The sequence below is a fragment of the Chiloscyllium plagiosum genome, chromosome 32, assembly GCF_004010195.1.
Source record: "Chiloscyllium plagiosum isolate BGI_BamShark_2017 chromosome 32, ASM401019v2, whole genome shotgun sequence".
Lineage (NCBI taxonomy): Eukaryota > Metazoa > Chordata > Chondrichthyes > Orectolobiformes > Hemiscylliidae > Chiloscyllium > Chiloscyllium plagiosum.
In genome coordinates, this window is record NC_057741.1 from 33,053,606 (window position 1) to 33,065,533 (window position 11,928).

At 39.7% G+C, this 11,928-nt stretch overlaps 1 protein-coding gene across 9 annotated transcripts in view; it reads left to right on the plus strand.

The window, feature by feature from the left end:
- Nucleotides 1–11,928, plus strand: part of ccser1 (coiled-coil serine-rich protein 1) — a 1,299,391-nt gene that overhangs the window by 567,575 nt on the left and 719,888 nt on the right. For all 9 annotated transcript variants that reach the window (XM_043674391.1, XM_043674392.1, XM_043674396.1 and 6 more), the window contains one exon: nt 8,188–8,401. In XM_043674391.1, coding sequence (XP_043530326.1) covers nt 8,188–8,401 — 214 coding nt within the window. The remainder of the gene's footprint in view (nt 1–8,187; nt 8,402–11,928) is intronic.

Sequence of the window (11,928 nt, forward strand, 5' to 3'; positions counted from 1 at the left end):
TATTGATAATAAGGCCATGTAGCTGTTTGGAAGTGAATTTCCAGACTTTGACCAGAGATAGTAAAGTGTGACTTGGAGGGGAAGTAGTGTTCCCACGCATTCTATGATGCTATGATCTGCTGCTCTTGGCATTCCAGGTTGTAGAAGTCATGGGTTTGAAGGTGCTGCCAAAGGATCCTTGCTGATTGACTGCAGTGTATGTTGTAATTAGTAGGCACGGTTGCTACCGCAATGGTGGGAGGAGTGAATATTTAAGTTTGTGGGTGGGATACTGATCAAATGGGTTGTGTTGTCCTGTCAGTGAAATGTCTTCACATTGTTTAGCGAACATGTCAGTAAATGAGGAGAATATGTAAATCTTTGTTTTACGGAATAGCTGAATTGTGAGCCTATTATTAAAAATTCTGTCATAGTTGACAATAAAGAAATATTTCCCTCTGAGATGAGGGACACATCAGCATTTTGTTCCCATGCTGGCAGATACAACAGAATTCATTGATGTTAATGCAACTTTAAAGGTAAATGGGCTTTCTGACAATCTTATGGCAAGACGATCATGGTTATGGCAAAAGTCTGAGGAATGTCTAGATTTGGATTAGCTTGTACAAGTGTTGAATGCAGAGGATCTGGGAATAGGCAAGATGAATGTGATGAGGATTATTTGTTTTAACCCTCTTGTTCTTCCAAATTCAATTGAGTATAAGCCCAGACTACTCAATCCCAGCAGAGAAGATTAACTAGGCTGACCCCACATACGGAGGGGCTGTCCTATAAGGAGACATTGAGTAGGTTTGTCCTGTACTCAGTGGAATAAAGAAGAATGAGAGGAGACCTGTTTGAAAAATACAAGATTCTTAGGAGAACCTGACAGGATAGATGCAAAGGTTGTTTCCTCTCTGGGTCAGTCTAGGATCAGAGGGCATAATTTAGAATAAGGAGTTGCATATTTAAAACAGAGATGACGTGGAATTTCTTTGCTCAGATGGCAGTGAATCTATGGATGCAGGTGATCATTAAAGGTGCCGTATAAATGCAAGCTTTTGTTTGTCTCTTACATAAAAGCTAATATTTTGCACTTCCTGTTAAACTTGCTAAAGAAAATTAAAAGATCTTAATTTCTCAAGAGGAACAGACAGATTTTTAATCAGCAAAGGAATCAATGGTTATGGAAAAAGGCAGGGAAATCGAGTAGAGGATTGTCAGATCAGCCGTGATCTCATTGAATGGCAGAGCAGACTTGATAGACTAAATGGCCGACTTCTGGTCTTCAGTGGAGCACAAATATTGACCAAGCCTGTTGCAGCCAAATGGCCTGTCTCTGCTGTAACTGTTGGTATTTTTTATGTATTGGCTGAAAAACTGCAATTATAGATTGAGGTGGAGGGAGATATGATTACGTTCTGGTGAGAATTTATTTTAATTGTCTAAAATGTAGTTAAAATGGTGTAATTTGTCATAGCTGCAAAATTCAACTCAGTTTCACTCATCAATGAATGGAGTTACAGGGTTTGGACCACAGATTACCCTAGTCTCAACTGTATACGCCAGAGGTACTAACTGAAGCCAAAGTATTCCTGAATGGGAAGAGTACAAATGAGTTCTGAGTCATTCTGTAAACATTATTAATGGTCAGCTTTAAAAAACAATTTGGTGAAAGTGAGGACTGCAGATGCTGGAGATTAGTTAAGAGTGTGGTGCTGGAAAAGCGCAGCAGACCAAGTAGTATCCAAGGAGCAGGAAAATCGACATTTTGGGCAAAAGCCCTTAATCAGGAATGGAACCTGCAGGAGGTGGTGTTCTCATGCATCTGCTGCTCTCTTGTTCGTCCAGGCAGAGTTGTGAATTTTGAAGGTGCTATCAAAGGAGCGTTGGTGAGTTACTGTACTGCATCTTTGAGTGCAAAGTGCATCAAAATTGTTAGCAAGTTTTTCATAGTTGCAATCCTACATTAAGTGAGCTCCTCATCTCAAGTAGAGTGCCCAGTTGCAGTTGCTGAATGGAACATATCCAAGTTGTTGTTGTGCAGCAATGCTACTCAGCAACTGAGCAATTCACCAGGCTGTCATAGAGTCAGAAGGTCATAGGTTATAGCACAGAAATAGACCCTTCAGTCCAACTCGTCCATGCCGGTCACATATCCTATATAAATCCAGTCCCATTTGCCAGCACATAGCCCATATCCCTCTAAACCTGGTCTCCAAATTTGAGGAAAGACATTCTGGCTATTGAGGGAGTGCAGTGTAGGTTCACAAAGTCAATTCCTGGAATAGCGGGATTACCTTACACTGAAAGACTGAAGCGACTGGGCTTGTATACCCTTGAGTTTAGAAGACTGAGAGGGGATCTGATTGAGGCATATAAGATTATGAAAGTAAGAAAGAGTTGGATAGAGCTCTCAAGGATCGTGGAATCAAGGGTTATGGAGATAAGGCAGGAACAGGATACTGATTAAGGATGATCAGCCATGATCATATTGAATGGCGGTGCAGACTCAAAGGGCTGAATGGCCTACTCCTGCACCTGTCTATTGTCTAAACCCTTCCTATTCATATTTGATCCAGATGCCTTTTAAATGTTGTAATTATACCAGCCTCTGCCACTTCCTCTGGCATCAAATGCCATACACACATCACCCTCTGTGTGAAAAACTTGCCTCTTAGGTCCCTTTTAAATCTTTCCCCTCTCACAATAAACCTATGCCCTCTAGTTTTGGACTCCTCCACCTCGGGGATAAGACCTTGTCTATTTACCCTATCCATGCCTCTCATGATTTTATAAACTCTATAAGGTCACCCCTCAGTCTCTGACACTCTAGTGAAAACAGCCCCATCCTATTTAGCCATTTGCTATAGCCCAAACCTTCCGAACATGGTAACATAGTCGTAAATCTTTTCTGATTCCTTTCAAGTTTCACAACATCCTTCCTATAGGTGGGAAACTAGTATGTAAACATATTGATTCTGGAGTATAGAGATACATTTAAAACAAAAGGAAAGTAACACTTTGATTTAAAAAGGATTTGACTTGCAGTAACATCAGGTCCACAAGTACTTTTAGCAGCTGCGATCATTTTGATGGAAAAATGCTTGCATAAACTCAATTTGTAGTCTGTTTAATCAAACAGTAAACGATGTGTTTAAATATGACAATGCTGTATTCCATAAGAAAACATGTGACTATACACAGCTGATACAAGAAGTTCACTAAATCTGCTTTTTATGTACTTGGTAATTAATCCAAAACTGTTGTATGTCAAGAGGAACAGATGATCAAGAATAATATTGACAGACTCAGAATCCTGAGACAGTTTGGACTTGGTTGTAATGAAGGAAATCTTGTACATGATGTTCCGGTTCACTTTGGCACAGCATCTACAGTGTATGTGATCCTGAATTACCTGTTAACTTTTCCTAACATCTTTAAGGATTCTGTGTCGGAGTGAGTGAATGTGGAGAAAGCTGTTGGAATCATGCAACAGTTGCTTGATGTGATGTGAGGAGAGAATAGAGATGTCTGACATTTTTAGTTAAACAGGAATAATTGTCAGTTGTAATGAATGTAATTTTCATGAAATACAACATGATAATGTACACGGATGATTTATACTCTGCATAAAATTTCTCAATTGTGACTACTTCAGTGATTGCTTCCATCCTGATTTCCCCCCCTCCCCAAAAAAAAAGATTCTGGGGACTGTACTCCAGTTCTGCTTGTGGACACAATTCCAGTTTGCCTGTGGACAGCTTGCTTCACAAGTTGGTGCTACCCTGGGTTTTTCTAAATTCCAATCATCCTCAGCTGTACCAAGCGATGCTGCTGTGAGCCATTAATGGTAGAAAATAAAGCTTTTTACTTGAGGCCCCAAATGTCCTAGCTATTTTTCTGACCCCTAAACCAAACTATCCCACCTCCACCACACCCCAGACATCGTATTTGTTTGGAGCCTGGTATGGCACTTGTCTTTTTGGGAAGATGCCTTATCTCTTTTTTTTCTTAAGTTTCTGATTGACTAACAACCTTCTGCTCCCATCTGACAAAAAACTAGTTGTTTAAAAACCTTTGAAATGTTCTGACTGACCTGTTGAAAATTTACCACAAGTTCTGCCCTTACTCCCGGGCAGGATTGAATGTAGTAACCATGTTTCCTGAATGTTACAATTTTCCACATAACACCCTCTCCTCGATTACAAACCTAGGAAAACCTCCCACTGACAACAAGCTTTCATCACAACGTAAAATGTTAATAATTAACATTAAGGTAAAGTCACCATAGTGCCAGAGCGTTGCTCTCTTATGAGAGGGAAATGACTGTTGGTGGTTTAACCTGAGGCTCATGATGTCTCAAGTAAGGGGCGAAATTGAGAAATGGGACTTTCATAGCAACCTTAGTTGGTATGGAAAGTGATTCTGTAGTGTTGGCATCACAAGCCAGCCATACAGCCAACTAAGCTAAACAAAGTAGAATGATGTGTTCCTTCCAAATCTGCAGCTTCTAGCTCTAAAAGGACAAAGGCAGCAGATGGATTGAAACATCACAACCTGCAAATGTGCCAACAAATAAATCCATTCTGTCCTGAAACTGTATCACTGCTGTTGGGTCAAAATTCTGTAAGTACCCAACTAACTGTGACCATACCTGAACCTTCCCACCCAACCCACACCTTCCCTCCATGTTCTGCATTTCAAAGAAGTGACTCACCACCACTTCCTCAAGGGCAATTAGTGATGGGCAAAAACTAATGATGGACTAGCCAGCGATGCCTATATTCTCTGGATGAACTTAAAAAAAGATTATGCCAATACTACTACTTTCCAATATCTTCCAAATAACACTTCGAGCAAGTGTGGATAAACATCAAGAAGAAGGTAGAAAGGTGATTCTAGATGAATCCAGAAACTCCATTGTCAGCATTGCACTTAGAACAGATGTCCATTTCTCAGGTGAAATCTATTCTGCCTACATAATCTGAAAAGTCCTGTATTATTTCCACTTGAATCTGTGTAAAGTTTTAACAGCTGGACCCAGTAAGCCTGCAGCTATGACTGTGCTTACACTCTTCTTAGTTCATCATTCACAAAGTTTTCTATCATGTGAAAGCATAGCATCAAGCATTTGATAGACAGGAAAGCATAGAGATTGTCAGTGCTGCTCTGCTCATTGTTAAAAATCACACCACACCAGGTTATAGTCCAACAGGTTAATTTGGAAGCACCCGTTTTCAGAGCACTGCTCCTTCTTCAGGTAGCTGTTGGATAGGTTCATAGGACACAGAATTTATAGCGAAAGACAACCTGGTGTTGTGTGATATTTAACTTTATCTACCCCAGTTCAACATCGGCTCCTCCACATCATGGCTCTGCTCATCTTGTAACTTATTTGCATTGTAACTTGCATTCAGTCCAGTGTTGGATATTGACTTCGCTAAATTAAAAGATATTAATTTATTGTAGCATTTAGTCTTTGCAGATATTTTCCAGAGAGACTTGGTTTTGCACTATATTAGCATTATGCAGATGTAAGCTATGAGAACATAGTTTGCTATCATGATTCAGTTTTGGCTTGAGTGTTCATATGACTAAAGCTTTAGCAGGAAATGTTGCCTACCTTTCTTTTAATGTGAGCACTGTTCACCTTCCTAAAGTACAGAACAACAGTAAGGTTGAAGAAAACATTTTCAAGTTTTGATTCTTGTCAGAAGAGCATGTTTGAGTTACTGTACAACAGATTAGCACATATGTACTTATCATGTTCACCCATGGCTAAAGGTTTACTATTCTGTCTTTTCTGCAGCTTGTGTAGTTAGTTCATAATGTGATTTGAGCTCTAACTCTGCATGTTAACTTTGCAGGTCATTTCACATTTGTTAAATAGCTTGTTTAAATGCTGATCCCAGATCTCTGGCTCAGAGATAGGGATGCTACCACTGTTCTACCTCCCCTCCCCCCCCCCCACTCCCCCACCACCCCCCCACAACCCCACAGAAGTCCTCAAACCACAGTTATGTTACAACTGTCTGCACAACATTTACACATTGAAGCAGTCGAACTGGTGTCCAATTTCTGGCAAATGTTGGATCATAAATGAGGAGATAGAACAGTATTGCCAATTGGCCTGATATGTGCTGCAATCCTGTTTGTAATAAAGCAATGGGATAACTAGTGGAAATTAAAGACTGGAAGAAATTAGCATTAATAAAAGAGCAGAATTGGAGAAATTAAAATGACTAGAAGTTGACAAATCCCCAGAACCCAATGATCTACATACAAAAGTTTTGATAGAAGTGGCTGTGGAAATAATAGATGCATTGGTGATCACCTCTTAAAATAAAGTATGGATTCTGGAATGTTTCCAGCAGACTGGAATGTTGCAAATGTAACCACACTATTTTGGAAGTAGAGAGAGAGAAAATAGGAAATTGCAGGCCTATTAGCATGATATCAGTAATACAGAAAACTACTTGAATCTGTTTTAAAGGATGTAATAATTGGACACCTAGCAAATAAATGATCCATTGGGCAGAGTTAACATGGATATATGAAAGAGATATCATGTTTATTGAATTTGTTAGAGTCAAAGAGATGTACAGCACAGAAACAGACCCTTCAGTCTAACTTGTCCATGCTGACCAGATGTCCTAAATTAACTTAATCGCATTTGCCAGCATTTGGCCCATATCGTTCTAAACTCTTCCTATTCATATACCCATCTAGATACCTTTTAAATATTGTAATTGTACCAGCCTTCACCACTTTCTCTGGCAGTTCATTCCAAACATGCACCACCCTTTGCGTGAAAAAATTGCCTCTTAGGTCCCTTTTAAAATATTTTCCCTCTCACCCTAAACCAATACCCTCTAGTCCTGGACTTCACCATCCGCAGAAAAAAAGACCCAGTCTATTTGCCCTGTCTATGTCTGTCATGATTTTATAAACCTCTTTATGGACATCCCTCAGCCTCTGACACTCGAGGGAAAACAGCCCCAGTCTATTTAGCCTCTCCCTGTAGCTCAAATCCTCCAACTCTGGCAATATGCTTGTAAATGGGATGTTACTGGCAGAGATGGTAAGGAAGAACCAGTGAATGTCGGTGGTTTTTGATAAGTTCCCACACAAAACAAAATGTAAACAAAATGAAAGAACATGGAATGGGGGCAGTATACTGGCCTAGATTGAGAATTGATTAATGAAAATAGGACTGAGTGGAACTACATGGCTCATTCTCAGGTTAGCAGGCTTTAATTAGTCAAGTACTGTTAGAATAAATGTCCCCAGCTGTTCATTAATATATCTACTTTTGCAGTTGACACAAAGCTAGATGGGCATTTGTGCTGTGAAGATGCTTCACAAGGGGCTTCAATAGGATTGGATAGACTGAGTGAGTGCCCAAGAGCTTGGCACATGGAATATAATGGGTGGATGTGAGATTACCTACTTTGGTAGCAGGAATGAGCATAGAAATGATTTCCAAAATGTTAAGATTAGGAAAAGTATTGATCTCGAAAGATACCTGAATGTTGTTGTTGTTAAGTCACTGAAAACTAACGTACAGATGTAGCAGTAACTAAGGGGGAGTTGCAAGAAAGCCTTTATTGCAAGGAAATTTAAGTACGAAATGAAAGATTACTTGCTTCAAATGTACAGAAGCTGGTGAGCCCATACTGGGAATATTGTATGCAGTTCTTGTCCCATTGCCTAAGTAGATGTGTTTTCTTTAGAGGGAGTGCAATGGAGAATCCTGGGATAGCAAAATTGCCTTATATGGTGAGATTGAGAAGAATGGATCTATATTCTTTGAACTTCAGGAAAATGAAGGTAGTCTCATTAAAACTTAGAAAATTCTAGTTGGAATTGACAGGGTAGATACAGAAAAGTTGTGCTGTCTTTCGTGGGGACCTAGAACCAGTAGTCACAGTCTCAGAATCAGGGATAAGCTGTTTAGGATTGAGATGAAGAGGAGTTTCTTTACTCAGAAGGTGCTGAATCTTTGGAATTCTCTATCCACGTCAGTCATTCAGTTCGTTCAAGAGAGAAATTGAGAGAGTTTGACTTACTAATAACATTGAGGATAACATGGGAAAATAGCATTGTGGTATATGCAGTTTTAAGAGGTTGACTGGACTACTTAGTCAAAGCATTGCTCCAAATAGTTTTCATTATCAATCATGCGTACTTTTTCTGTTTTCCTAGACTACCATTTGTCCAGTCTTCAAAAGAAGGTGAGCTTTGTGAATCTAGACCTCTTCGGTACAACCACTGGCTGAGTGCTGCATCTTCAGACTGGTCCCTTCTGAGGGAGGATGAGCCTGGTGGTGGTCTGGAAGCCATGTCCTTGAGGTTGATGATGCAGGACTGCACCGCAGTAAAGACAATGCTTCTCAAATTGAAGAGGATTCTCCAGGAGGTACTCACTGAATTCTTTTTCCAAGTTTAATATGCAAGTTTGCAAGAGTTATTTCAGAAATAGAAAAAATAAAATCACTGAGAATGTTGAACCAATGATATGGGAGAGCAGGTTTAACAGTACCTATAGAATGGAAGTATTGAAAAGCAAACCTGTTTCTTTTTTGTTTTATTTTGACTATTTTTTAGCAAATTCATTTTTGAATCGAAATATACTCCAAATTCAAATCATTTTGTGAATAGAAAATAATTCTTCAACTTGCCTCCAAGTTTTTCAGCCAATTATTCTCAAATCTGAGGCCTCTAATTATGGACTCTATAATCACTGGAAACACTTTCACTTTGTTTACTTCATCTCAAACTAATCTTGATTTTAGATGCCTTTATCAAATCTCTTTTTATTCTCAGTGCTGTAAAGAACAACGCCCTTAGCTACTGCTGCATCTGTATGTTAGCTTTCCGCAACTTATGAACCGTGGATGCTGGAAAGCAGAAATAAAAATACAAATTGCTAGGAAAACTCAGCAGGTCTGGCAGTGAGCAGTGACCCTCCTTCAGAATGTGGCGTGGAATGGTGGCTCATTGGTTAGTACTGCTGCCTCACATCGCCAGGGACCCGGGTTCAATTCCAGCCTCGGTGACTGTATGTGTGGAGTTTGCACATTCTCCCCATGTCTGCATGGGTTTCTTCTGGGTGCTTCGCTTTCCTCTCACAACCACCTAGTGCTGCAGATAAATGAATTGGCCATGCTTAGTTCCTCATAGTGTTCAGGGATGTGTAGGTTAGATGCATTAGTCATGGGTAAATGTAGAGTAACAGGGTAGAGGAATGGGTCTGCAAGGGGTACTCTTCAGAAGGGCCAAATGGCCTGCTTCCACGCTGTAGGAATTTTGTTCTATGAAAACTCTTCAGACCTGCTGAGTTTTTCTAGCAGTCTCGGCTCCCCCAACCTATTTGAAGAAATGTGGAACCATTCTTGTAAATTTTTTTTCTCATCTCTCCAATGCCAGAATGCCTTCCTGTGATGTACTGTCCAGAATTGTGCAGTGTACGCCAAATAAGGCTGGGCTAGTGTTTTAACTCCCTGACTCTCATACTTGGTGACTCCAAGTATCAGGTGTCTGTCCATTCCAACAACCAGTGTCCTGATTAAATCTATTATTATTGCCTCCAAGTTTTGTCAACCACAGATTTTGAACTATGCTATGTATCTCCCAAACCCAGTCATTAACATTTTGGTTTAAAAGCATACAGTGATTCTAGTATTCAACCTTGCTGAATGCCACTGTATAATATCCTCTGGTCACCAAAAAAACTATAGCAGTTCAGTACAGTTCTTTGTTTTCTATCTGTTGGCTAATCCATATTGTTACTGCTACTTCTATTCCATGGGCTTCAATTTTGCCCAACATTTCATTATATTTCATCAAAAACATATTGAAGGTCTGTATAGACATATACTCTAGTGCCCTCATCCACCCACTTTGTAATAATTTTAAAAATCAAGTTAATTCAGTGCTCCTTTCTCTGAACAGAATCATGCTGGTTTTCCTTCACTAATCCATGATTGTTCAAGTGGTTGTTAATTTTCTCCCTGAATTTTACTCGTAACATTTTGATGCTTTGTCTGAGGTTAATCTTCCTACCTGTCTTTTGAACAAGGATATAATATTTGCAATCCTCCAGCCCTTTGAAACCACTGCTCTATTAGAGGTGGATTGAAAGGTTTTGATTAGACTGCAATGTCCAACTTTACTTCCCCTAGCAACCTAGGAATAGGTGACTTTGAGTCTCGCCAGTTTTCCTGTGTCAACTATTTGTCTATTTTATCTCATCCAATATTCAGGGTATCTCCTTGTTAACTGAAAACCTCTTTGATAAGCTTTAATATAAAGTTCTCACTTTGGATTTCAGGCCGGTCTTATGCTTTTATCTGAAGTTTTCTATTTTATGCTGATGAGCCCCATTGTTGCCGTGGTAATTCTTTCACCATTAACATACCCAAACACGTAAAGTTTGAATTTTTAAAAAGTTATTCTATGTATTCTCAGCCAGCCACTAACATCTGCCTCATCCCTGTCTGTTTCCTTTTGTACTTCTTTGTACATTTTATGTTCACCGTGATCCTTCCTAGTAACTTGAACTTGACATCATCCTAGAACCTTTTCTGCTTCATCTTGCTCCATTCCTTCGTCATCCTGGGGGCTCGATCTTTTGTTGACTTTCCTTTTCCCCAAGAAAACCAAACTGCCTCCTATTTAAAAATCACCCATTGATGTATTCTTTTTAATTTCTGAGGTATTATCTCATTGCTGTTTCAAAGTACAGTCAGCATTCATAGTACCTATAATTAATTCTCTATGTCCGATGGTGTTAAGTAATTGCAAAATATCAGAGGGTTATCATTGCACATTTGATTATTCCATTACCAAAAATATAAGTCTCCTCTTCTGGGTGATGGAGTTAGCATTCTTGCTAAACAAAGGTAGAATTTCAAGAGAAGTAAAGGTTTTGTTTTTATCCATTGCTGTCATTCATGTATTTTTGCTTTACTCACAATATTAACTACCCACAGACACATTGAATTGTTTGGAACATTCAGTGTTCTTTCTGCTTCCCACCACTGTTTTATTTCTTTAACACAGCAATTTCCCTTAGATACAGGAGCATAGAATCCTCTCAATGGTATCTGTATTTTCCAACATGAGATGGCCTTTGATGGTTGACAGAGTCCCCTGAGAGGGAAAGCTCTATTGTTCAGGAAAGTTGTTTGTCAACCCAGATGCTCAGGGGAGAAAAACGAGCTGAAAATCTGAATTACGGAGGGGTATTAAGTTTTGTTTCCAGCCAAGGTTTAATTTGAATTGGGTTATTTTGCAGTGTATCGTTGCTCACTCAGGAAAGATTGGCAACTTGTTAGTACAATAATAACAAAAAAAAGTAAATGTTCAAAATACTCAGTAGGTCAGGCAACTTGTGTAACATTGCAGGTCAGCATCTGCTCTGTTCTGACAGAAATTGATCTTTGCACAGTGTTTCCCAATGTATTAACCACATGTTCAGGGCTCAGATGTGACAAATTTGCATTTGTGTTTTATAAATAAACAATAGAGGGGCTCCTGTGGCATAGTGGTAGTGTCTCTATCTCTGAGCTAGAAGTACTACTACCTGTGAGAAGATTTGTAGCTCTGGTGCTCGTTGTTGTGGTTCTGTTCGCTGAGCTGGGAATTTGTGTTGCAGACGTTTCGTCCCCTGTCTAGGTGACATCCTCAGTGCTTGGGAGCCTCCTGTGAAGCGCTTCTGTGATTTTTCCTCCGCCATTTGTAGTGGCTTGAATCTGCCGCTTCCGGTTGTCAGTTCCAGCTTTCCGTTGCAGTGGTCGGTATTGGGTCCAGGTTGATGTGCTTATTGATTGAATCTGTGGATGAGTGCCATGCCTCTAGGAATTCCCTGGCTGTTCTCTGTTTGGCTTGTCCTATAATAGAAGTGTTGTCCCAGTCGAATTCATGTTGCTTGTCATCTGCGTG